At 38.3% G+C, this 27,395-nt stretch overlaps 4 protein-coding genes and 1 non-coding gene across 5 annotated transcripts; 2 read left to right on the top strand and 3 right to left on the bottom strand.

Annotated features, from left to right (window-relative positions):
* Window positions 1-819: 819 nt before the first annotated feature.
* On the bottom strand, window positions 820-2,299 carry LOC111592196 (protein BUD31 homolog). The gene is made up of 2 exons (XM_023304263.2): window positions 2,063-2,299; window positions 820-1,922 (listed from the first exon to the last, which is right to left on the bottom strand). The coding sequence occupies exon 2, from the start codon at window positions 1,707-1,709 to the stop codon at window positions 1,275-1,277; it is 435 nt and encodes a 144-aa protein (XP_023160031.1). The 5' UTR covers window positions 1,710-1,922; window positions 2,063-2,299; the 3' UTR covers window positions 820-1,274.
* LOC111592195 (membrane-bound transcription factor site-2 protease) lies at window positions 1,917-3,951 on the top strand. The gene is made up of 3 exons (XM_023304262.2): window positions 1,917-2,337; window positions 2,398-2,871; window positions 2,924-3,951. The coding sequence occupies exons 1-3, from the start codon at window positions 2,083-2,085 to the stop codon at window positions 3,935-3,937; spliced, it is 1,743 nt and encodes a 580-aa protein (XP_023160030.2). The 5' UTR covers window positions 1,917-2,082; the 3' UTR covers window positions 3,938-3,951.
* Window positions 3,952-4,004: 53 nt separating this feature from the next.
* LOC111592197 (LYR motif-containing protein 2) lies at window positions 4,005-4,612 on the bottom strand. The gene is made up of 3 exons (XM_023304265.2): window positions 4,442-4,612; window positions 4,152-4,378; window positions 4,005-4,086 (listed from the first exon to the last, which is right to left on the bottom strand). Exons 1-3 carry the CDS (start codon window positions 4,478-4,480, stop codon window positions 4,077-4,079), a joined length of 276 nt encoding a protein of 91 aa, XP_023160033.1. The 5' UTR covers window positions 4,481-4,612; the 3' UTR covers window positions 4,005-4,076.
* A 372-nt stretch (window positions 4,613-4,984) lies between these two features.
* On the bottom strand, window positions 4,985-5,056 carry Trnaw-cca. The gene has a single exon. It is a non-coding gene; the product is annotated as a tRNA-Trp (tRNA).
* A 2,780-nt stretch (window positions 5,057-7,836) lies between these two features.
* LOC111592240 (sine oculis-binding protein homolog) lies at window positions 7,837-27,224 on the top strand. The gene is made up of 5 exons (XM_030226129.1): window positions 7,837-7,858; window positions 9,625-9,806; window positions 23,172-23,610; window positions 24,972-26,843; window positions 27,220-27,224. The coding sequence occupies exons 2-5, from the start codon at window positions 9,678-9,680 to the stop codon at window positions 27,222-27,224; spliced, it is 2,445 nt and encodes an 814-aa protein (XP_030081989.1). The 5' UTR covers window positions 7,837-7,858; window positions 9,625-9,677.
* Window positions 27,225-27,395: the final 171 nt, after the last annotated feature.

Genomic DNA, 27,395 nt, shown 5'->3' with positions numbered 1-27,395 from the left:
ATTATAATTTTTAAGTTGCTAGCACTTTAATATAATTTCTGACATTTAGTATTTCCCGATTTGCCCCAACAGCCAATAATAGCTACGAGTATAATAGAAGAAACTAAAACTATATCGAAAATAAATGCTAAATTTGGAGCCTCTAATTCCATGATTTAATCTATGATTTAGTATTAAAATAGTAAAGGTTATTGATTACTTGAAACAAACTGAATCTGCGCGAGACATGATATACTTTTATGTACAACAAATCTCTAGCTTTTATAGTTTCCAAGATGACTAGAGCGAGTCGGCTTTTGATCCTGATTAAGAAAAAACATATAGACGTTTTAGGGTCTGTCACGGCATACCTAATACGTTTCTGCCAATTAAAACACTCTAAATCGATTTTAACTACAGCAAAACCCATAAAATATTTTAAACAATTCCGATCATGAGCGCTAAGAATATTGTTTTGCCACAAACGTAGTAATGTTAAGCAACGAATGCAAATATAAAAGTCGAGAATATGATCTATGTACTATGTTTTTAACAGCAATTTGGTAGCTTTAACCTAAAGCATAATATTTGTACAGCTATACAAAAATTGGCTATGCCTGGCATTAGTAAGAAAGACAATTTTTCCTTTAAATATAATTTATAAGACTTAAACTATAAACAGACATAAGTCTAGGCCATAGATTTTAGTATATTTATGTGTTTTGTTTATTCAGTTCAGTGGACACAACGCGTCAAATTCAGGTAATTCTTATATTTTAATTATGTTTCATCTATTAAGTCTTAAACAGTCGAGTGCATATAATATACATTTATATTCAAGTGAAATCGTAACGCTAACAAGGTTGAAGTAGAGCGCGAAAATAAAAGTAAATTAATTTCGCATTTGCTCAAACAAAAGCTTAAATTTGTTTCAATATATGCTCCATTTCTACAAGTTATTTGTATTCTTATAAAAAGTTTACTAATTTATTTAAAATTTCTTGTACTGTTCGCTTAGTAAATAGCTGCGAGAATAACCTTGGAGCTGTTTCTAAGAGTTGGCCTTCACATTGACTTGAACTTGCAATTGTACGAGCGCTGTCCAAAACGTTTCCAAGCGAGAGGAAAATATCTGTGTACATATATATAAATTATAAATATAAAAGATAAATATAGTTTATATATCTGCTTCCTTTCTATTTACGTTAAGCTTGGAAATGTTTAAAACCACTCTCGTATTTACAATATTTATATTTCTTAAAAATGAAATGGATTGGACTTTTTTGACTTCCGTCTCAGCCGGAACAGCCACGGCATCCGCAGTGGACGCATTCCACAATTCGTCCTTCTTCCAGCTTGGACTTGGGCACGCGACAAATGCAGTTCGTGCCGAAATTCGTGTCACGCGTTTGTATGCACCGCAAGCAGCAGAGGTTTTCGTAGCCCGACTTTTTCCACTTGGCTATCAAGTTGGCATCGGCAATTTTCTCCTTCAGACAGTAGTCGTACAGCTCGCGGCTAATAGCCTTGCGGCGATAGTACAGATCGTAAATATAGCGCGTCTTCTGATGATGTATCTTGAAGATCGGCCACAGTGATTCCGTAATGCGTTTTCCTTCGTGCGGTTCTGTTTCGGCTTCGCGCATTTTCTGCTCCAGCTCTTCCAATGTTGGTTCAATAAGTTCCCAGCCATCTGGTGGAGGTTTACGACTGCGACGCACTTTTGGCATTGCTTACTTTATGACAATATAAGAAATTTGTTGAATTATGCAGGAAGTTAATTTGAGGAAAAAATGCTTGTTGCTTGCACAAACGTATTATATATATAAATATATGAACATATATTTAAAGTATGGCAACACTCCGCTTTATGTGATGCTTATTGAAAAAGGTTGCCCAGTATGCAGAAATTGTGACGTCAAGGTATTGGCACTCGAATTCTGCTGTTGGTAACAGTATAATATTAGGTTGTCCAGATTGTTCACTAATTCACATTTATATTTTTAGATATAATAGAAGCAAATACATTTCTATCATATTTTTAAGCAACTAATTACAGTGACATTCTGTCCTGTTGACCAACCTCATATATTTCTTGGTTACATGTTTAAATGCTGTCCATCTATGCAGACAAAGCGAGTTGGCAGCTCGGTTGCTGCACAATCAGCTGTTCGGCAAACTGCTCGGTTAGAACATAAAAAATCAACAACAAAATTTAATGACAATAACAATGTGCGTCGTTTGAAGTATAGCACAAAAGTAAACACAACAAATAAGCGCACAATGGATCCCATAATATTCTTTACAGTACTTACGGTTTTATATGGCGTACTGTACTTTTTCGATCGTTTTTTTAAGGTGTGTAGTTTGAGGTATAAAAAATATCGAATCAATTTAATTATTAAAAACTTCCTGCAGAGTTGCATGCACTATCCATACGATGCCTTTCTACGCAATACAGGACTGAACGTCAACTTTATGAGCCTTCACTGGCACTCAAATGCCAGCACATTCAATCGTATGCTTATACGCTGGGGCTCCGCTGCCGGCAATAGCTGCACGAGGAGTTTTCTAGTCAAATGCTTTAATGTAGGCGTCCTGCTATCCTTTCTGCTGCTGCCCATTGGCATAATACTGCTTATCATTACCATATTCAATGGCAGTGATGGTGGAACGGCAGCTGCTGCTGAAGCGACAGCAACAGCAGCAGGAGCAACAACAGTGGCCACAGCAACTGTGCAACTGGAAATTTTATTGCCTGGAGTTAATCTTCCGCTGCAAGAGATTGGCTATTATGTAGCCACCTTGGTGCTCTGCACACTGCTCCATGAGATCGGACATGCACTTGCTGCCGTGCTAGAGGATGTGCCGGTCACGGGCTTCGGCTTTAAGGTGAGATAGGGAAGACTCCAAAATTATCTTAATAAAATGTATATGTTCGTAGGTCTACTTCTGCCTGCCGTTGGCTTACACGGAGCTCTCGCATGATCATTTGAATAGCTTGCGCTGGTTTCGCAAGCTGCGTATTCTTTGCGCCGGCATTTGGAATAATTTTGTGTTCGCTTGCGTCTGCTATTTGTTCATCACGACGCTGGGCATAATCATGTCACCCTTTTATCAGTACAACGAACATGTGATTGTCACCGAGCTAACCGCAAAGTCGCCGCTGCGAGGCGATCGCGGCCTACAGGTGCAGAATGTGATCACTCAGCTGAATGCCTGCCCTATCAGCAATGAGGACAGCTGGCTAAGCTGTTTGCAGCAGGCGCAACAGCAGCGCCTGGGCTATTGCATCAGCTCCGATTTCATACGGCTAAACGATGAGAGCATCGACATAGCTCATCACAATGCTGAGGGTCGATTGCAGTGCTGTGACGAGCGCAATCCCAATGTCAGCTGCTTCGAGTACATAGAGGATGCCACTGTGGATGCGCCCGCCGAGATACCGCAGCATGTTTGCCTGCCCATGCGACGCACGCTGGAGGACTCGAGTGGCTATTGCAGAGCGGGCACTTGTGCCCAGGGATACTGTCTGCGCCCCATGTTGCGCAATACAACGAGCATTTTGGTGTTTAAGAGGCAGAGTCTGGACCAACAGCCACTGCCGCCTGTGATGTACGTGGGCCAGCCTCGTGACGTGCTGCGCTCGGTGCGCGTGTCGGCTTTTGTGCCCCGCTATAAACACATTAGTTCCGCTTGGCCCGATGCCCTTTCACTGCTGCTCAGATATAATGTGGTGTTTAGCATTGGGCTAGCTTTAATAAATGCTATTCCCTGCTTTGGTTTTGATGGCGCCCACATTACCAGCACAGTGATACACAGCTTCCTGGTGGGACGTGTCGAGGAGCATGCCAAACGGGATCTTATCTCGTTGATCATAACCAGCGTCGGCTCACTGCTTTTTGGACTGGCTTTGTTGAAGGTCGCCTGGCTGAGTCTTCTGCGCCCACTGCTGTGAATCTCTTCGTTCCGCTCCCCTCTCATCCGTGTTAACATCTACCTTAATGCTAGACTGCTTTTCTTCACACTTAGACACAGACTTTGCTGTAGCACCTCAAAGGTCTTTCTCTTTAAGCTTTATTTATTTATTATTGTGTTTAAATGTCGCTGTAATTCGATTGCAGCAGTCAAGTTTGTGAAGCTCAAATAAAAGATACAAGCATTTTTCTCACTTAACGTTCGTGCCACTTAACTGTAGACTGGTCTGAAGCTCCGTCAAGCTGCGTCTCGCACTCTGCATCAGCATCTTGATGGCCACCTCGTCATTCTGATTGCGATTGGCTTTGAAGTCATGACGAGCCCATTCCCTGAGCTCTCGTCGGCTATGCTGATCCGGCACCAGGCGTGTTGTCCTCCAAATTTCTCTGTACAGCTTCAGCACCTCCTGGCGAAGCATGAACTGGACGGAGAAGAGAATTGTTTCTTGAAAAGTCAACCCGCAATGGTTGTGGCTGTCGCTTACCTGTTTTAAACTAAGGGCAGCTTTTGGCAATTTCGACATTTTGACATTTTTTGTAATATTTATTTGAGTGTATTTTATAATTTATAATTACTATAATTCATTTAATTTTTCTGTTTGATTACGATTCTGTTATTCGCGTTCACTATTAACAGCTGATTGCGAACAGCTGTTTTTTGTTGCCCACAGCTGAGTCTCTTTGGAGTTAAGAGCATGCGCTCTCTCAAATCTTAAGAGTGTCGTTTGGCTGCACAAAGTAAAGACGAAATGTACATACATACATACATACGTATATAATAATTAATATAATATGCAGAGAAGTTACACAATGTATATATTTATTAACCTAATAATTATTTTAAAATGCAATAAACATATTTCTGTTATGAGTAGCATGTGTTTTATTTTTTGTTATAAAATGTATTAATAATTGGACAACGCTTCATGTGTATTTGGCTTATTTATTTGTTAACTAACAGAATACACATAATATTAAAAGTAATAGTTGAAAATTTAAAAAAAAAATGAACGCACTTTCATTACAATTGACCCCGACGTGATTTGAACACGCAACCTTCTGATCTGGAGTCAGACGCGCTACCGTTGCGCCACGGAGTCACATGTGATGATCTTGACTAAATGTCAATATGAACATTTTGCATTCAGCCGCGCATGTTTGTTCTATGTGAAAATTATTAAAAATAAAACGAACAAAAACGAACAAAATTAGATTTCAGAATGCAAAACAAAATAAAAACAAAATCAAAAACGTTTTGCATTTATAATTTCATTGACATAGACCGAAAAACAATCAAATACTTAAATGCATTTTTCAACGGCTGTCATGAAATGCGTTAGTCAGCGCTTATGCATGCAACATATTAAACGAACATTCAATTTGGCACTTGACTCGCAAGAGAATTATGTATTTCTAGTCGTGAATGTGAGCATGCATATATTTAATCAGATAAATTGTTGAAATGCTTAATTTATCTCCTGCTGCATTGTTTGTTCATTGCGCGCCCATTATGATTGACACGGCAGCTGCTTTGAATTATTTTTATGCTTATGATCTCTGCTGTTTCTGATGATTATAATGATGTCTTATTTGAACAATTCATTTAGTTATATCTTTTGTTTTTTGTTCATTTCATAGAGCAGAGTAAATGGTGATGCATGCACAAGAACAGACGACAGTCAAGCTAGCTAGCCAAGTGCATTGTCTTGGCCAATTTATGTTCTGTTCTTTTGCCAGTTCCAGGTACCATGACTTAAAGGGCGACGACGACTGGCACCAGTTGCAGCACTTTAATAAATATATATACATATATGCATATATACATATATATAGTTGTTACGAGCTGCATTATCGGCGCAGGGCACAATTGCCAGCTGTTTTTTGCATTGCATTGCCATAAACCTGTCCCATTACCAATATTGTCAGCTAGATCTTAATTCTTGTGCCATCTCTGTGGACCTTGGAGTGTTCAACAGTTTTGATAGTTAATTATTATTATATCAAAGAAATTCCATCTCTTGTTCTCCTTTTAACTTCCAACCAACTCTTAGCAAATACTTCCCTAATCAATATCAGCTTGATCTCTTTAGCTCGCAACAAACATTTTTCAAATTACCTGAATTTCCTCACATTAATTTCGAGCTGAAAATTGGTTTTTTTTGCGCTTTTCTTTCAAGTGCGTTTTTATCTCAGTGCAGCTTGAAAGAATTTTAAATAAATTAAAGCAAATTAGACATAACACAATAATAAATTTTCTAAAACGAACAAAAACAATATTTAAAATATATATATACATATATATGAACAGATATATCTGAATCGAGCAGGTAAGCAGCCAGCAGCCACACGATGCAATTTATTTTTAGCTTACTATAAGTTGCATCCACTAGAGCGCTGAGAGCTAGAGAGGCACTGAGACACTGCCACAAAGAGACGCCAAGATACAGAGGCACAGAGAGAGGAGAGAAATAAACTGAGACTATTTCGTTTTCGTTTTCGTTTTCGTTTTCATGAGACGGAAAATTCTTCTTAGCATTACTTTGACTCATCAGAGCCACCCAGCAGCGAGGTGGGATGGGTTGTTGCTAGGAGAGGGGCAAGGGGTCTTTGGGGACGCTCTGCATTCAATACGTCATCAGCGTCAGCAACAGCCACTCGGACTGGGGAGTCGTCGCCATCGTCGTCGTCGTCGTCGACTGTTGGGGACCCACAGCTGCGCGCAAACGCAGCAGAGGACAACAGAACAGTAAACACGAAGCAGAGCGCAAGCAGCAGTTGCACAGTGAAACGAATTATCAAAAACTTTATTAAAATATTAGCTTGATATATAAAAATTAAAAAAAAAAACATATATCTCAAATACGATTCTACTTACTTGTATATGGCTTATATATCAAAAATAAATTATATATAAAAATAAATTATACTTATTGAAAAAAAAATTTTTTGTTCAATTTGTTTTTCTACGTTGAAATATTAAATTACTTTGTCATTAGCTAATTTTAATATTAAAATGTTAGACATAGAAGTATACAATATTATCATAGTTTTTTAGTCTTAACTTAATAAGCGGATATACTTCGATACCTATTTTCATCTATAGGTGGGCTTACTTGAGACGTATTGTAATGAGTATATATTTCCTATTCTAGATATAGCACTTTACAATTTAAGTTTTCTGAATCTTATTAAATTGTGTGAGATTTTATTAAACTTTTAGAATTTTTATTGGGCTCATTTTGGCTATGTAAAGTTATATAAGTTCAAATTCGCATTATGGAAAATATTAAGTGAAATATATTTTATTTTAGAGTAAAAGATTTTTTAAACTATTTTATGATTATTTTACTTCACTTAAGCTCATGTTCTATATTCTTGTGCTCTAGCCCACGCTAGATTTATAGGCTAACCATAAGATTTATATCTTATTTGAGACTTTTTCTATGTGGCTCATTTGAATTCACTTCACATAGCATTTATTTGCCTGCACAATTGTGTTGCTTGCACCACTGTGCGGCACAAGCAGCAGCGACAAAGTAAAATTCACATGGCAGTGGCCGCCAGTGTCAAACGTTGATGAAACGCAGCCGCATGCGGACGTCGCTCGGAGCGAACGATTGAAATAAGTCGAAAAGGCGAGACGAGCGAGAGAACCGTTCAGAATCGTTCAGAATCTCAAAAGCGTTTTTGAAACAAGCCAAACACACTCAGAATTGTCTTCGGAACAACGTATTCGTGCCTCGATGTGCATGTGAAAAGTGAAAAGTGAAAATGAAAATGAGCATTGGGCATGGTTTTCCTTGACGTTCGGCTGCGGTGTTTGTTGTAAAGCGGAAAATCAAATCAAAAAAGAAAAAATAGAAATAAATTAAAAAATACCAAAAGGAAAAAGAAAGCCAATTGTGAGTGAGAAACGGCCGTACACAAAATATATACAAAATGTCGAAAATATAAAGCTATTTTTGGAATATATATTGGACAGGCGCGCTGCATTGGAAAACATATATATATATATATATATATATATATATATATATATATATATATATATCTTTCTAAGTGAATAACCAAAATATATACTTAAGCGAATTTGAATATATACATTCACATGGATACGTCCAATATATCATGATACTCCTTGAGCAGCGTTCGTACTTGAAATTGAAAAACTTTTCAAAAACAAAAAAAATTAGTTTAATTTGCGAAAGCTAACAAAGCAAATAATTTAATTGTTTCAGTGAGAGAAAAAAGATGACAGAGAGCAAAAAAGAAATGAAAAGAAAAACCGAAATTCAATAAAGATCAACAAAGAAAAACACATAAAAGCGGATCTATATAAAACACAGCAGCCTCTTCAAGAATTAATAAACAAAGGTGTAAAACGAAAATAAAAAACAATTGCGAAATGAATTCAAAATGAAATATTATGTTAAAGAGATGTGTACTCTTCTGTGGGGAGATATATAGCCCGATACACAGATCAGATACTGATTATAGTCTGCTGAAAGTTTATCGCTTATAAAGTATATAGGGCAAACAATCTGATATAGACTCGAATCTTTCTGATTTCCTTCCAATGCATTTGAGGCAAGACAAGTTCGCGCTCAAATTGTATTTACTTCTTATTGTTAATGCATGTGCCACAAAATCCACTTGGCTCTTGTTGTGCATTTGTTATTGTAAATTATATTTATGTGTATAATGGCAGCGCGCGTGTGTGTGCTTGTGTGTGTGCCTGTGTGTGGCTGTGTGTGTATGTGAGCTGTGTTATGCGATAGGTGGTAACGTTTCGTATGAGGTATTAAATTACAAGACACCAAAGTGCGCGCGAACCAAACACGCTCACATACACGCACACACGCACACACGCTCGCACGCTCACACGCTCACACGCACACATGCACGCAAATACAGCTATGTATGCGTGTACAGCTACAGATACATGTTCGGGTATATAAATACTCTGCCGCCGTCTGCTTGCGTGCGTATCAAATGGATGCGAAACAATATGCAAAGCATAGACACAAACAAACACACACACACGCGCAGAGAGAGACTCGTGTAGAAGGCGCTCAGTGAAAACTAAGAAGACGCTGTAATTAATTATGGACCCAAAAAGCAGAAGAGCTAGAAGCAGAAGTAGAGAGAGAAAACGGATTATGAGGCGGCATCAGTGGGCGTGTTTGGCTCATAATGTGAGCGGATGCAATACACTCCATGATTGATCGTTGGCTTCAATAATGAGAAGAAGCAAATTATCTGTCTGATCTCAAGCAACGGAATTTCGTAGAACTACAAAAGCTAATAATATAATTAAAATTTTGATAAATTGTAAACTTCCTGAGAGTAATCTAACTCTGAAATTCATTAAATAAATATTTTTGTATATTTTGAATTTCATATATTTTATTTAAATTATAATTTCATTTATATATTGAGCCAAAAAAAATTAAAAAAAATATATAAATTATGTATAGCTAAAGATCTGAACAATCACATTGATAAAAGTTGTTTAATATTATATAGCGATAAGAGCTCAGCAGATTATTTTTAATACAAATTCAAAGATCAAACGAAAATTTAATTTTTTAATATAATAATTTTATTAATATATAAAAAAATTAAAGTAATTGTGCTTCTCGTCTAACTCGTAATTCTCGCGTTTCAGTTGCCTATTGAAATCGGCTAGCCAAAGCCAAGGTGCATCGCATCCAGTTAGCAATGTCTGCCAAAACTTCTCCATCGAATTCGCGGGATGGCAATGTGGCAGCTGCTGCCAGCGTTGTGCCACCAACTGTGGCAGGCGGCGTCGTTCAAATCAAGAAAGAGCTGCCCAGTGATGAGATAAAGGTGAGTTTCATGAATGAAAGCAAGCCCACACACACACCCACACATACATGCATATCGCATCGAGTAATTGTCGCGTAATTCTCACCTCAACTTTTGGCACAGAACAAACACATTTATAATTAATTACTTCTGTCTGCACATTGTTTTTAAATAGTATTCAATAACAAGGATGAACAAGCAGCAAATAAAACAAAAAGAAAAAATGCTACTAACTATATATATATATATAGATATATTTTATTCAAATTTTCATTTTTATTTTGAATTTTGTTGCTGCATTTGAAATATTGCGGTTATTTATGGTTTATTTTTGAAAATTTTTACTGCTGATAATTCAAAGGGGTGAATAACACGCGGATTTTCGAATATTTTTTAAAAAATATCTGTGTAGTGTCGAGTCAACTGTTTCGACTATTTGAGTTTCAGTTCGAGTGGTTACAATATCATTTACAAATCCTTTAAGGCCTCCTTAATTTGGAATACATACGCACCCTCGTCTTCAGATTTAGAAGTCTGGGAAATGCGTGAAAGCTAAGTAACTACACACATTCTCTTGAGATTTATAGTTTTGGATATTTTGGAACATTGCTAACTTATAAATAAAAGAACATTTATTTATATAATATATATTTTTTTTAAATTGCAAGATATTTGGGATTTTCTTTTTATTTTTATTTATGGGAATTGTTTATTATTTTGAAGAGCTCGTAGACATGCTTCGACAGACTTATATACAGTTAGGAACACATTGGTATTGCGCACACTTAAGCATCGGGCACATAAAGGTCATTCATGATTTATCGCTTTTCAACTACATGTCATTCAAAATGTTATTCGAACAGCTTATTTCACTTGCTCATTATTCATGAATCTATTTATGGTTAAGCAAACACATTTTCCACCTTTAAGAGTGCATAATGGAATTCCTGAATAACATGCCCAACAAATGAGAGTTCATCATTAGTTTCCAGTTACGAGAAAAACCATGAAAACAAATACATTCCGACCAAACAATTTTGCACAAAAATAATGCAGAGAAAAACGTAATAATCCGAATCCTTAATAGCTAGAAGATGAAGCAAATTCAGTTCAGTTTCAATTACAATTTTGCATGTTGCGAGCATTGCGAAATTTCAAATATGCAACTGAAATGAAATGTTCTCTCGTTCATCGAAACTCCCAACAGCATCCAACATCCCCTACACACCCACACCATGCCCACTGTACTCAGTTGTTGCTTGTGACTCGGTTTACACTGCGATAACAAAAATTGCAGAATAACTGTGCTGCTGCGCTTAGAGCCTGGGCTCTGCAATTAGCGTTACACCGCAGCGCATTTGTAAATGGAGTTGGCATCCCCTGCACAGCCAGCGTCAACGTCGCCGTCGCCGTCGCCGTCGCCGTCGACGTCTTGCAATTACGATTACCCCAACATTGTGCGAGTTAACTGTAAACCGAAGCAGCGCTGGTAATTTTATATTGATAAATTTTTATAATCATTTTAACGAGTGAGTGAACGAGTGCCACACTCTGTCTGTGTGCCTGTGCGACAGCGTGTGCGTGTGTGTGTGTGTGTGTGTGTTTGTGTGCTTGTGAGTGGGCTGCAAATAGACGCAGACTGCCTGCCTCTACTCGCATTGAGTCTCAGAGTCTCTTCTTACCTCTTTTGCCTGTTAGCTCGGCGCGCTGCTTAAGCGCCCTACCCTACCCCACCCCTCGCTCTATGCCGCTCTCCTTCTTCTCGTTCTATCAACATTCTCTTGCGCTCTGTGTGTGTGTGTGTGTGTGTGTATAAGTTTTTCGCCAAATGAGCAAAATTAATTTAATGCCAGAGACCCGCGAGAATGACAACAGCAACAACAGCAACGTTGATGGCGGTCGCAGCAACATTTTTGTAGCTGCTATTGCTGCTGCTGTTGTTGTTGTTGTTGTTGTTGTTGTTGTTGCACGTGTAATCGGATCGGTAAATTGAAATTGTAGCCGTTGGCTTGCAGTTGAGCGCAATGATATTATTAAACAGAAAAATTATTATAATGAATGGAGCTGCGTTGGGATTGAGTTCAGGTTTTTTTTTGGTATTTTTTTTTTTTTTTGTATTTTAGTTTGGGCTTTGGCTGTGGCGCTGACTCTTGCTGCTCTGCCTCATCTCTGAGTCGGCAACTTTGCTTGACTTTGGCGTCGAAATCGGAACTTTCAAGGAATTAACGTACTTCGCTTCAATTTACTTATGAAAATGCCAAGGATTTCGCATAAAAATGTATTAAATTGGAGTACTTTCAAAATGTTTCCTTAATATTCAAAAGTCTTTACGGTTCTTTATTAATTAATACTTTATGTATTAGTCATTACTACTAAATATTATTTAGTAATGTAAATATATAGAAAGTATATTGTATGTATAATGTATGTACTATATAGAATATATATACAAGTATATATATATATGTAGTATATATAGTATTTATAACACATATGCTGTAGACCTTCTTTGAAAATTGACCATTAATTATATAGTCACGTGAATACTGTGAAGTGTCAAGTCGAAAAAATCATATCTTCCTCAGTCCCAAAGTTAAAATCGCCCCCAAAGATCTTGAGCACTTTGGGCAGTGAACGAGTATTGTGCAGTCAGTAGCGCCAGTACTGAAATTAAGGCGTCCTAACCTTGAGTCGGCTATGGCACACTTAAAATAAATCAGTTCGTTTTACGTGGAATCGCATAATCTGAAGCAGTTAAGTTTTTGTTCGTAAACAACTTTTACAACACTCTGAAGATATTTTTATATATTTAATTAGCATTCATAAATATAGAAAAATTCCTCTTTTTCCATTCCAAATTATTTGCAAGTTGAGTAGAAAGATATTCAGATTTTACCTGTCATACATGCAGGCATATCACCCTTTAACATCCCCTATTTGCTGACCCAAAAAGTATGCAACGCTTTCTGCTGAAAGGTATATTAATTGCATTGTGGAAATTGAACTGAGTTTTCTTTTAGCCCGGCTCAATGGCCGTGGCATAATTATAAGCTGCATTTGCTGCAAAGAGAGCGGCGCAAATTTAATGGAGAGTGAAAAGAGAAACAGACAACATAATTAAAACTCAACAATGACAACAACAAGAGCAACATTAACGCGCCTCATGGGTGCAATTGGATAGGACTGTGGTAAGACGATACGCTTCAAGGTTTCCGCTTTATGAGAGCGACGCGTCGTCGATCCACAGCCAAGCCAAACCGAACCGAACTCACTCGAGCCGAGCCCAATGTCTCAAAAGGACATGCCAAAAGGGACACACACAACTCGAGGGGTGCTATAACAGTTGCTCCCCATATAGCCCAGTTATTTCTTAAGGTAATATACTCTGGGAAGACACGCTAAGTAGTGTGTTTAGTCTAGGTTTAATGGAGTTCGTAAAGTAAATTTAATTTAGTTTAGCAATATTTGAGTTTTAAAGCTGAATTATTTTAATTTTGAGCTCGCATAATAAATTATATTTATTTTAGCTGCAGCTTGCTTTGCCAGATCTGAGTTTCTAAGATAAGTTATCTTATTTATTATATTCGATGTCTAGGCGAATACTATTTCAAAACAAGTTTATCTGATTCAAATATGATAATTCTGATAGCCAAATATGGAAATGGTAATTGAATAAGAAACCAATTATTTACTTTTAGTTTTAACTTAATAATAATAATATTATATATTATCAGATATTATCAGATTTGCATTTTCAATTTTTCAAGTCTTTTCAGTATTTCAAACTCCTATAATGATCTTAAAAAGTGTATTATAACTTGCTTTTCATCAACAGATATCCTTTTCGACATCAGCTCTGTATTAGCTTTACTCTAAGTAATCATAGGAACTTTATTGACTACCCTCGCCTATTGACAAATTTTGCGCACTTGAGGCAAAAGGCTAATGTTGAGGTAGTAATTTATTAATAACTGCCAACGGGTGGCGTAAACGATATATATATAATATATATTGTCAAACACAATAGTTGTTAAGCTGCCCACAGGACACACATTTGTGTCCTGGACATTCTTAAGAGCACTAAACAGAGCGCAATAAACTACTATAAGTTGTTTGTGCAGCGATTATTCAATTAACTATAATTTTGGAACAAGACATCAATGTTTTATATATCTAACAGCTTACTTAGGCAATCTCTAAAAAAAAAATATTTTTTTTCGAATTTAAATTTTTAAAATGTTTTATTTAAATGTTTTTCATGTTTGAGTAAATATTTGATAATATTTGTGCATTTATGATATTTCTATTTAAATATCAGCAACGATTAAAATGATATATTATAGAAAATAATGTGATGAAATCTTCATTTAAAATAAAATAAATAAAATAAAAATAATAAAATCCCAACAGTCTGACATGAATTAGATTTATATAAAAAATCTGTCAGTTTTTAAAATATATTTAGTCAAATCGTGCTCTTTTTAAGTCTATGTGGCATCCGCCATATAATATATTTCCATTTTACTAATCATGCAGAGGTATTCAGTTAAGGTAAGCCCAAGGTTCTTCAACTATTTACTTACACTTGCCCACGCACATAGCTAACCGTGTTATATGTATAGCCTTCTGCAGGGCAGGGTATTAAGTTACAAACACAATGACAACGCTGGCCTAGCAGCCACTCAAAGTCCTCTCCTCTATTGATAAGCAGCCATGGGGAAGGCGAGGGAGGTCGTGTGTGTGGGGCTGGGTGGGGTTAGGCACAGGCGCAGCTCAAATGACACGGCAGCAGCAGAACTTTAATAACAGCGTCTCATATTGAATTACAAACAAAATAGAATATGATAAATTCTAGACGAAACACCAGCAAATGCAGTTGCCAACACACTTACACACACAAGCGCATGGCGGGTGCTGAAAGGCGAGCGTAACGTGAGGCACCCTGTGGAGGCAGCAGCATCAGTCAGACAGCCCCTACGTCACAGGTGGCGCTCTCGTTCCACGTTAGTTAGAGCGAAATGGCAGCAGCTCAAATTAAAATAACGTTAAATTAATTTGAGCCACTGAGTGGGCGACATTATGCGGGGAGCAGGACTGCTCTTCCTCTTCCTGGGTCATGCTGTGACCTGCTGCGAGCTGCTGTTGACTCTACTGTTGAATGTTGAATGAGTATAGCAATGCACAAAGCAATAGATAAGACCCCTGTACAGAATTTGATATGGAAGAGACTGAAGAGTGGAGTGTGCCCTCAATAGAGCAATAGAAGCAAATTTAACATAGCTGTGACTAATAGAAAGTAATAGAAGAGCTTTGTTGAATAAACAAAAAAAAAAAGGGATGGCAATGGACGATACATGACTAATAAATAATATAAAAAATAAAGCATACTTACTCACTATATAAAGAATTTATATATAAGAATTTAAAATTAAAAATATTAATAGTTGGTAGAACTATTGAAGACTCTACAAATCATATATTTCTCTATAAATTAAAAAAATATTTAATTCACAAAATATAAAAATGAAATTTTAAATATTTGTTGATAAATTAGTTAAATAGAAAAAGTAATTATAAAGTTGAAACCCGAATTTAAATAAACTGAAAAAATAATAACGTAACTATATCATTTCTGATCCATACTTCTAATATTTTAGCGAGCTGTATATAGCAGGTTTAGCTTTAAGTCAATCTTCTCTAAAGCAGAAAGGTCATTGTAATACAATATACATGTATGTATGTATGCATATATGTGTGTGTGCGCATGCATGTATGTGTGCTGTCCAATACACATACAGATGCATATTGAGCCAACCCATATCTGATGTACACACATTAAAATGAAATAAAATATTAAGTTGCGAAACAGCCACAGCCAGAACATATGAGGAAAACTGAAAATTCACACAGATACAGAGAAAGAGACAGGGAATCAGAAAGAGAAGGAGAAAGAGAGACAGCTAGCCCCCAAGTATGTCATGTAAGAATTCAAAAGAAGGACGCGCGTCATTCAATCCCGAGCTATCGATATTCGATTACAACAAACTAAAAACCGACTGACTTTGTACATGACACACACACACACAAACACACACACTCACACACTCATGCATGTGTCTTTACGTTGAGAAAACTAGCGTAATTCTAGAATTTGTTGTTGCTGTTATTTTCAGTTTTTTTTTTTTTGGGTGGTGCTGTTGGTGGTGCACCGTCTTCGTCTTCGTCTCTATCCTCGTCGCCACTGCAGCTTGGGTTAGTTCGCTTTAGTTTTAACAGCAGCAGCAGCAGCAGTAGCTCAGTTGAGCTAAGCTGAGCCGAGTTCAGTTTACGGGGTTCAGGGTGAGTTATTATAAGCGTATTGGGTTGCCCATCGTCTCCGTCGTTAGCCATTGCCAGCGTATACTTTACATTATTCTATTAGGTTTCTTTTTGAGTAACCGTAGACATGTATTAATGTGGCTGACTCGCATAACACACAGTCCCTCCAAACCCCAAGTCTCAAGCTCCAAGCGTCGAGCATTGGCTGTGGCTATAACTATGAAAAGCCAATCAAGCAGGAGTTATTTATTACCCATAGATGTTAAAGGAGCTTGTATGAGAGTTGTCAAAACTAAATAAAATACTCGAAATGATCTATTGATTGATGATTGATAATTGATTCATGATTGATTTAAAATTAATTAATGATTGATTGATGATTTATTGATGATTGATTGATGTTAGTTAATGATTGTTTGATGATTGTTTGATGATTGACTGATGATCTATTGATGATTGATTTATGATTAATTGATAATTGGTTAATGATTGATTGATGATTGATTTATTTTTAATTGATGAATGATTGATGATATATTGATGATTGATTTATGATTCATTGATAATTGATTAATGATTGATTGATGACTGATTGATGATTTGTTGATGATTGTTTGATGATTGACTGATAATTGATTGATGATCCATTGATGATTGATTTATGTTTAATTGATGATTGACTGATGATTTATTGATGATTGATTTATGATTGATTGATGATTGATTGATGATTGATTAATGATTAATTCATAATTGATTGATGATTGATTGATGATTGACTGATAATTGATTGATGATCCATTGATTATTGATTTATGATTAATTGATAATTGGTTAATGATTGATTGATGATTGATGGATGATTGTTTGATGATTGACTGATAATTGATTGATGATCCATTGATGATTGATTGATGTTTAATTGATGATTAATTGATGATTTATTGATGATTGATTTATGATTGATTGATGATTGATTGATGATTGATTAATGATTAATTCATAATTGGTTGATGATTGACTGATAATTGATTGATGATCCATTGAGGATTGATTGATGATCTATTGATGATTGACTTATGATTAATTAATGATTGATTGATTGATGATTGGTTGATGACTGTTTGATGATTGACTGATAATTGATTGAGGATCCATTGATTATTGATTTATGATTAATTGATAATTGGTTAATGATTCATTGATGATTGATTGATGATTGGTTGATGATTGTTTGATGATTGACTGATAATTGATTGATGATTAGTTGATGATTGATTTATGTTTAATTGATGATTGATTGATGATCTATTTATGATTAATTGATGATTGATTAATGATTAATTCATAATTGATTGATGATTGTTTGATGATTGGTTAATCATCAATCAATCATCCACCAATCAACTATCAATTATTAATCAATCAATCATCATTCAATCATCAATCAATTGATTGATTGATTGACTATTCATTGATGATTGGTTAATGATTGATTAATTATTGATTGAGGATTGTTTAATGATTGATTGATGGTTTATATATGGTTGATTGATTTATGATTGATTATTGATCATTATTGATTGATCATCTATCGATGATTAATTAATTGATGACTGATTGATAGTTGATTCATGATTGATTAATGACTGTTTGATTGACGAAGATTGATCAATCATCATTCAGCACTGATTGATGATAGGGGTTTTTAAGCTAATTTGATTGTGTGTGTGATTGAGTGTCTCCAATATGTTTGGAAAACCCGTGGCGGGTATTAATAATATAATATAATATTTAAAAGGCTGAATGTCTGATTGATGATCTTTACTTTAGGATTTCATTACCGGAATAAGGAAGTAAAGATTTGTAACTTAATCGATTTTAGTTTACGGCTTTTCACAGCTTCAACTTTAGGGTTTTCTCTCAGTGTACGCAATAGCTTTGACAACGATGAAGTGGTTCTCGCAACGGGAATTGCTACTTGGATTTGGACTCGCAAAAAAAAAAACAACAACAAAACAAAAATGAAGAGAAAACAAAAAACACTCGTCAAGTCAGCTCCAGTTCATTCGCGATTCATAATAAAAACGAAAATTTGATATGTTTTTGTAAGTTGAGATTTTGCGAAATTCAACAGACAGCGAGACATTGACAGGGGAAGAGCGAGAGGCAGAGAGATAAAGAGGGAGAGAGGAGAGGGAGCAATTGCCAACTGTATCTGTCTGATTCTTTCAGCATTAATTATGAGAATTCAAGAAAAAGGGGAATATGTAGGGCTATAAAATATGCTGAGGAAATATGGCGGGAGGCAAGTGAACAGCAAACAGACAGATAAAGCTCCATGACAACAACAACAACAACAACAGCAACAATAATAAAGGGCATACAATTTCATTTTTTAATTAATTGATTTTTATTCGCATTTCGGTTTAGAATTTCACAGCTTGCACTGAGCGCAAGTTTAAATGTCGTCGTTGCTGCTAGAGGCTGCCCGTAGTCCGCCCGCCCCTGCCACGCCCCTCAGCCAACTGTGTCCAGGCGAACGCACAAATCAGAAATTAAAAACCAAACATAAATTAACAGACAAATGATATTAAAAACCCACAGAAAAAGATAACAGAGAGGTACAGAGAGAGAGAGAGAGTGAGAGAGTAAGAGAGAGAGACAGAGAGAGGTATCAAAAGGTGGAAATAATATGCTAAGAGCTAACAGCAATGCGCCTCCAATTACCGCACAGTTGGACTTGGCTCTGCGAGTGGCTGTGACTGCGACTGCGACTGAGACTGAGACTCAGCTGAACTTGAGCCGGGCGTGCGTCTCCCAACCTACCTGACCCCCTACCTCCCGCCTTCTACCAGCTCCTGCCCAGCCCCCGCTCCACACGCACAGAGCGACGAGGTCGCACCTGAGGCGTGTAATCGATACGCCTTGCAGCTCAGTCACAAGATTTGTATCGTGCGAATTGTTAATACTCTACAGACAGCAACAGCGACAGCAACAACAACAAACCCGTCAAAACGTGGCTCAGAGCTGCCGGCTGAGTCAAGCGAGCGTGTGAGCGCCGCTGCAAAGCGTTGGCAGAGACGTGCAGCCGTCGCTGATTGGACATCTTTTTGCGTGAGCTGGTGACCACTGTGCAGCGGGCACAGTGGGCCTCGTCGAGTGGCCAGCGTCTCGGTGTCGCATGACAAGTGCCAAGCTGCTGTTGCTGTTGAGCAGCAGTTAGTGAACGAAGTTAGCCGCCAAAAGACATTGGCATAGATTTCACACCTCGAAGTGATTCATGCGATTTGCCATTAATAATTTACCCAATGAATGATTTGCGCAAGATTTGCCAAAAAAAAGTACAAAAATACAAATGTCTGTCGGCTGCCACGCCCATATGTTGCATGTTGTTCTTGTCGCATTCAAGCTGTCAGCGCTTGTGTCAGCACTGGCCACATGTCGTATGAGTAATTTAGCATTCCTCAGAAGCACCAAAAATGTTCTCGCTTTGCTCTCAAATGCAGTGGCGTAGTTCGTAACGGGGTTTCAAATTACCACTTGCCTCGCTTGACAATTTTCAAAATACTTCAGTTATACCGATATATATATACTCTGCATTATATGCCCAGAATACCACTGTGAAGTCATGTGACATTGCGGGCCATTCAAGGAAAGTTTTCTTTTACTTGTGTAAATATAAATGAAATAATTAAAAAACATTCATATAATTTGCAGACAACAAAATTCGCTGTCTTGATCGCATTTTCATGGCTAATTATCAGCGTTGTTGACTACTGATTTCAGTGTCGGCGCATCGCATAGTTTAGCTGACATTTATTTCTGTTTTATTTGCACCTATTAAAATGTCAAATTCGTTGATTGCCAAATAATTTCTGAGTGGTTGAGTGGTTGAGTCTCTGTTTGCTGAAGACAATAAAATTCTTGAAATCTTTCATTTTATTTCTTCATTTGTCTCTTCAAGCTGAGTAGTAACAAAGCTTTGCACAGAATTTTATAGGCATGTCAATTTGATGTATGTGAAAAATTTATTTATACAAAATTCAACTATAAATATATAAATAAATAAATTTTAATATGAATAACAATTAAATAAATTGTACTTTAAAATCGGTTAAACTACACATTTGTTTAGTGTGCGCTTAAAATTAATTTATTTATTAATTTTATACTATAAAGTATAGTATATATATAAAGTATAGTATATATACTATAAAATATAGTATATAGATATATTGGTTTCATATAATTTCAGTCTTGTTCTGCGCTCGCTTATCTCGTGACTTTTGAAGCCGGTGATTGGAATTTGAGACTTGAATTTGGAATAAATACTCGTTGCAAATCTAAGTTTTTAGATTTTTCCAATACGCCCACTAGAGCCGTGGCAAATTGAAAAATACTATATCTGATATGTTGGAAACGCTATTAATAATAGCATACTCGCGTTCAAAAACCAAGAACAAAAACATATAGTCGTTAAATATACGCCCATTGGGCGTGGCTAACTGCATTTTGGACAATAATAGAGTTAGAACTTCAAAATTTGGCACGTGATTTACTGTTAAGACCCTTGCAGATCGACAAATTATATATTATATATGCACGCTTACTAATAAATCCTCAGAAACTGGATCTGATTCTGTTATATGTTGACTATTTGGAATGGATACTAGAGATATAGATATAGATTACCCTTAGCATGGCATATCAAACAAAGCTAGAAACTTCAAAACTCAATAGCTGAGAGACTGTTGACATTCTCTATCGATGCATCCTCTAACGATGCCACTTCGGGGGCGTGTCTTAGTTTCTAAGTTACGTTACATGCCTAGTGGGGGCGTGGCAAAATGAAATACCATATCTTTATCAATATTGTCGCTTGTTATAATTGTAGTTTACAATGAAAACAAAAAAGCCGCAATTAAATTCAATTAAACATTTTCATCTGATTTTCTTCAACAAAATCTTGGCTAACTCTAGCCCAGCTCCGGCACTCAAAGGCAAGAGCCCCCTTGGAGCTATGCCTCTGTTCTTATTTTGACGTTTTGCTTTTGACTGAAACAACAACAACGACAGCAACAATAACGACAGCAACAACAACGACAGCAACAACATTGACGACTTTGAATATGAGAATTTCAATGTAATTTGATACGTCTTAATGCAGTTGCGTAGCCTTGTGTGAAATGTTTCTGTATCCAGACAGAGACTGCAGGCACATATGCATATGTACTTGTATGAGCATACATATATCATTTTGGTTTGTTTCATTTCAGAAACAAGAAACGAAAAACCCGAAACAAACTTTTAAAGCCGCAGCCAAGCTCCTTGCGCCTTTGAACTGGCTTTCCAATTCGATCAGGAACGCACACACAGAGTTCTTGTTCAATTTTAAAAGAGTATTATATGCAAAAAGACAGAAATTGTGTATACACACACATACGCACACACACATTCATTGGCCCATTGCATATCAATGTCATGCCCAGCATCTGAGTGGGGGAACTGCAGCTGCTGAAAGCCTGATCCCATTGCAAAACGAGCAGCAACAACAACAACAACAACGAAATAGATTATACATGGTCTCCTTTCCTCTAACTTACCTGCACTTTCTCACAATCACCCCAACCCACCTGGCCCCTGCCCCTACCCTTGCCCCTGCCCCTGCCCCTGCCCCGTCCTCTTGGCTTCCATTATAAACTTTTGTTTTGTGGGTGCGTGTGTGTTAGTTGATATCCTTATGTGTGTGCCAGTAAAGTGTGTACCTGTGTGTGTGTGGGGGGTGGGGGTCTGTGTGTGCTGCAAGTTTCATCAAAGTTATTAATTTCAAATGGGGCTTAATGCTAGCCGCAGCTCATTGATAAAAACTTATTTAAAGCACACTTTAAGAAGTGTCTAGTAAATCAAAGCTGAATTAAAACTTTATCTTAAATTTAATATTAAGTTTAATATTTTTAACTGCTTTTTTTGTACCGAATGCTCTGATAAAATGGAATAATTTTTAGGGATTTTTATTGCTTAAATGAAGCCGAAAGAGGAGTTGCATGCATGGAGAGCTATTTCATTGATTCTCTTCTCATCTCCACAATTTTACAATATTTGTAGCATGTGATCTGGAATACACACAACTCTTTATAATAAGCATCATTATAAGATATATATTCAAACTTAGTCGGAATTTAATGCTTTTATATATTATATAAAAATGATAAAACAGTGAACCATTTGCAAAAGTTTTTGGTTCTACTTCTACAACTGTTTGGCAAATATTTTTTTTAAATTATGCAAGTACACAACACTCTATTTTTCAAATTTATCTATTCCATATTCAAAATTTAAGCCTCTAGTTTTACTATTTGATACTCAATTCTAGTTGTTTAGCATTTGGGTCGCTGCGCTTCATATGACTCGATTCCTTAATAAGTTAACTGGAATTAACTGTCTTTTGTGATTCGTAATCGCTTAAAGATTTATTTAAGTATGATTAGATAAATGAAAGTGTTTATGAATATCATGAACGAAGCGATTAGTTTTTGGCGTAAATCATTTTTAAAGGTAAAAACGGTATCTGTTCGTTACTTGGCTAACTTTTCTGATTTATTAAAGCCTCAATTGAGGCTGACTATATACTCAAAGCTTCAGCTGCGCAGATCTATTTAAGCCAGCTTCGACTATGCTCGCCTATATTTTCCATTTCAAAGTATTTTATCAGTCAATATCAGAAAGGAAACCCCCAACTAGCTGCCACCGCACTTGCAACAAGTTGTGGTTGCCAAGTAGCCACAATTATACGGCTCAGTGAGCTGCACCTGCGTCGTTGGGTCTCCCTCTGTCTCGTGAAAAAAGGGTATCTATCGTATTGAATTGCCAGCAGGGACGACGGCTCTGCTTGGCACGCTCTCAACCAGCTCTGAAGCTGGCCAGAAAGTGCGATTAACGCTTTGGCAACTAACCATTGAAGTACTGAAACTGTGTCAGCATTCGGCTGAACTGCGTCACTATATACCATGGGCATGCCACACAATATGTAAATCTTTTCTTGTCTCTGGTTCTGTTTCGTTCCAGGAATTCGCGCAGCATACGATGAACGAGCTGCTTGGCTGGTATGGCTTCGATGGCGTCGACGTGGATCGGCTGGACTTAACGGCCAAGACGTCGCGTCTGCTGCAAAGCGCTGCAGCAGCAGCAGTGGCCACGCAGCAGCAGCAGCATCAGCAACAGCAGCAGCAGCAGCAGCATCAGCAACAACAGCAAAGTAGCCATCTACGCAGCAGTCGCAGAAGCGCACTGGCAGCAGCTTTTCTCAACAACAACAACAACAACAGCAATAGCAACAACAACTGCAACAGCCGCAAGGCGAGCAACTTGAATTGTCACAGCAACACGACAACTCCTTCGGACCACGACACCCGCAGCTCGCGTGAGGATGACTCCAAGAGTCCACATTCAATTGGCAAGCCGTCGGCAGCATCTCTGACGACATCGCATACTGAGGAGAAAATAGGTAAGCGTAGCTGGAAAATTCAAGAAAGGAAAAGTAGTTTCTTTAAAGGAGTCCTATATATATAGTAATTTATCAAAATTAGGCATGGCTGACTGATGCTGTTTGCGTTTACTTTGGCGAAGGCATAGACTCAACTAAACTGACTGCGTTTTAATTGCTTTTTAAGTTTTCGATCCTGGAAATGCCTTGAAAGCAACATCATCTGAGCGCTAGACAGCTGTATAAAGTCTGGATTACTCGATATTACTGCACACTCTAGGAACATCAAATATTTATTAATGTCACATATAAAGAGCCCCTTAATTGAGGCTCCATATTGATTTCATAGAAATGGGATTATCTGAGCTCTGCCTGCATATAGAAATCAAAGTTCTAGATCTCACAGAGGGACATCATATTAAACATTATTTTGGTAAATCAAGTTGAGCTCCTCAATAGTTGCTTTACTTGATTTGACAGACCTAAGTATATCTATATTTTGAATTTCAAGAGTCCAGCTTAAAAATGTGCCTTCATTGATATCAAATTTGCAGTTAACGTATCCAATCAATCTTAGCATTTAACAAACTGAGCAGGTTCAGTGCTTGGCACAAAATCCTTTTATCTTTGTGATAGGAAAATCATCATTCGAAAATCATAACAAACTCAGTTTAAGGACTCTTTCAGTCGTTTTGTCTGCTCGTGAGCATATCACACACATAATCCGCTTAGCCTTCGGTACTGCTTCTACTTCTAAGTATACTGGATATATCAACAACTATTTTGCTTGCTTTGGGCAGTGGAAAAATTAAAATCGTAAATTCGTTTACCTCAACATTGTTTGGTGCTTTTGCTGCTGCTGCTGCTGCTGTTATCAATATTCCTTGCAACCTGATAAGTTCGACTTGTGCTTGGCAGGAAAAGTTCCTCTTCTCTCCTCTTCATACCCTTTTTCCCTTACTACTCAGAAAGTCAATCATTATGCGAATTTTACGCTCAGACAGGCTTGAAACTTTGCTAACTTTGGCATCAACTGGTTTTGGCAGAGTTTTTATTTGGCCGCTGCGGCTGCATTATCGAACAACAGATTCATTAAGACCCGGAGATGGTTTACAAATATCCAAATAAAGTATTCAATGGTTTGTAGTTGCAGTTTGGAGCGAGGTGCAGGCTAAGGATAGAAAACTGTAGATTTCCTTATAAATTCCTTATTTCTTTTGTGTTCAGCAAATTTTGGTGTTGGCTTCTGTTGCTGTGGACCTTTCCTGTTAGTCTATCAAATATTATAAGTAGAGCTTTATACCAATGCTCAATGGTAAAGTCAATATTTTGCTCATTAATCAAATTATTCTGCTCTCTCCGCCTTTCCAATTATTTTGCAGACTTTAACAACTGTTGCTGGTGCCATCGCCCGATCGCTGAGAATGCGCCGGATTATCTAACGAGCTCGGATGGACCACGCTACTGCTCCGAGTCCTGCTTCACTCAGAGCCGTCGGGCATCCTTCAAGAAGGCCAAGACGTGCGACTGGTGCAAGCATGTGCGACACGCCGTGAGCTATGTGGACTTCCAGGATGGCGCATCGCAGCTGCAGTTCTGCTCGGAGAAGTGTCTCAATCAGTACAAGATGCAGATCTTCTGCAATGAGACGCAGGCGCATCTCGACATGAATCCTCATCTGCGGGATCAGGGCCTGGAGGCAGCAGCCTCTGGCGATGGGGCGGGGCTCATAACGCCCGATCTGTGGCTCCGCAACTGCCGCAGTCGGTCGGCCTCGCCTGCGTCCACAATTTCGGTGTCACCAGGGCCGGCGGCTGTTTGCATTGCGAATACCTCCAAGCGGAGCTCGCCCTGCCACTCGCCACCCACTCATCCAAGCAAACCTTTGATCTCAGTGGCGCCCGTGTCCAAGCTGTTGGCTCAGAAGACAACCGCCATGACTGGCGCACCGCAACCGCCAGCCGCTCAGCTGCAGCGGCACCACGCTCTTCACTCCGCATCCAAGCCGGGCCGACGCAAGCGTGCGCATCGTATAGTTGGCGCTGGCTCAGAGACAGTTGCCAGCTTGCTGCAGAAGCAACAGCAACAGCAACAACAGCAACAGCAACAACAACAACAACAACAACAACAGCAGCAACATCACCAGCCGCCTACGCTCAGCGCTGATTTCGCCGGCTCCAGTGTGCCGTTGCCTCCGCTGTCGCCCATGCAGGAGCAACAGCCACCGCAGCCTCAGCAGCAACATCAACATCAGCAACAGCAGCAGCCACAGCAGCAACAGCATCCACAGCCGCTGCCACCGGCCATGCCCTGTCGGCCTGCCACTGGCATACCAGCGGGCTACTTTGCCACACCACCAAATGGCGTGCTGGGTCATCCATTTGGAGCACGGCCTGCAGCTCCGCCGCCGCATCCCTTCCTCGCTCCACCGCCGGGCATGTTGCCGCGTGGCTTTGGCTCACACTTCGGGCCGCCGCCGCAGCTGCACCCACAGCTGCAACCGGAGCTGCATGGAGCGCTGGGCGCTCTGCTAGGTGCTGCTCCGCCAGTCACTGTGATGGTGCCGTATCCCATTATAATACCGCTCCCCATACCCATACCCGTGCCATTGCCCGTCGTGGACTTCTACAAGGCGCATTTGACTCCGGAGCAGCGCAAGCGTTACGATGAAGAGCGTGCGGCGGCAACTGCAGCAGAGGAGCAGCCACAGCCTCTGGACTGCAGCAAGGCCAAGCCGGAGCTGGAAATAGAGGAGCAGCAGATGGAACCGCAGCTGGAACTGGAGCTGGATCAGCAAAATGAGGAGCAGGAGGAAGAACAGAAATCTATACCAAAGACAACACCAGCTAGAACAACACCATCACCTGCAACATCGCCCGTCACAGACTCCTCGCCGGACACGTTGAGCGAGACGACGCACTGCATCGTTCTGCATAATGTGGAGTCAGAGGCGCGTGGTAACAATGCCAACAGCTCAGCTGAGGCTGAGACACAGAAGCTGCCCAAGTTGAAGATAACACGACTGCAAACCAAACGCACACTCATACAAACCAAAGATACCAGGGACGACAGCCCCACGTCGCCCACAGTGGGTAGTAGCAGCAGCTGCGCTGCAGCAGCGGAAAGTACTAGGCCGTTGCGCAAGCGCAAGAGAATAATCGATTGTGATTTTCAGAAGATTACGCTGCGCGAAGTTGAGGCAGTCGATGCACACAACAACAATAGCAATAGCAATAGTAACAGTAACAGCAACAGCAACAGTAATAGTAACAGTAACAGCAACAGCAACAGCAACAGCAGTAACAACAACAATATTAACAGCAGTAAAGAAGAAGAGAAAGTGTGCAATATGAACAGCAACAACAACAGTGCTAAATCAACAAAAAAGTAGTGTATTAGGCATAAGTATAAAAGCGTAGTGAAAATAGTAGTAGCCCCTATCAAATATTAGCTTATTTTATAAATGTGTGCGTGCTGACTTATATATATATAATAATAATAATGGACAATGAAGTGTAGTGGCACATAGTGCAGGCAAAAAAAAAAATTAATTGAATGAATAAATTATTACAAATATATGTACATAACGGAAACAAAATGTGTTTAAAACTTAAATTTTCCATTTAACAGAATGACCTACCAGTTGAATTTAGTTTCGAGTTCCTTTTGAGTAATTAACAGCAACAGTGCTGCCACTCAGTTAAAAAAAATGAAGCAACAGAAAGCTGTGTGATATGGCATTTGAAACGCTTTTTTAATTTTTATATTTATGTATTTATTTATTATTTTATAGTTAAATGCAAAAT

The sequence above is a fragment of the Drosophila hydei genome, unplaced genomic scaffold (assembly GCF_003285905.1).
Source record: "Drosophila hydei strain 15085-1641.00,03,60 unplaced genomic scaffold, DhydRS2 tig00000060-arrow-pilon, whole genome shotgun sequence".
NCBI lineage: Eukaryota > Metazoa > Arthropoda > Insecta > Diptera > Drosophilidae > Drosophila > Drosophila hydei.
Note: the sequence above shows the minus strand (reverse complement) of the source record. Positions and strands in the feature narration are given on the sequence as shown.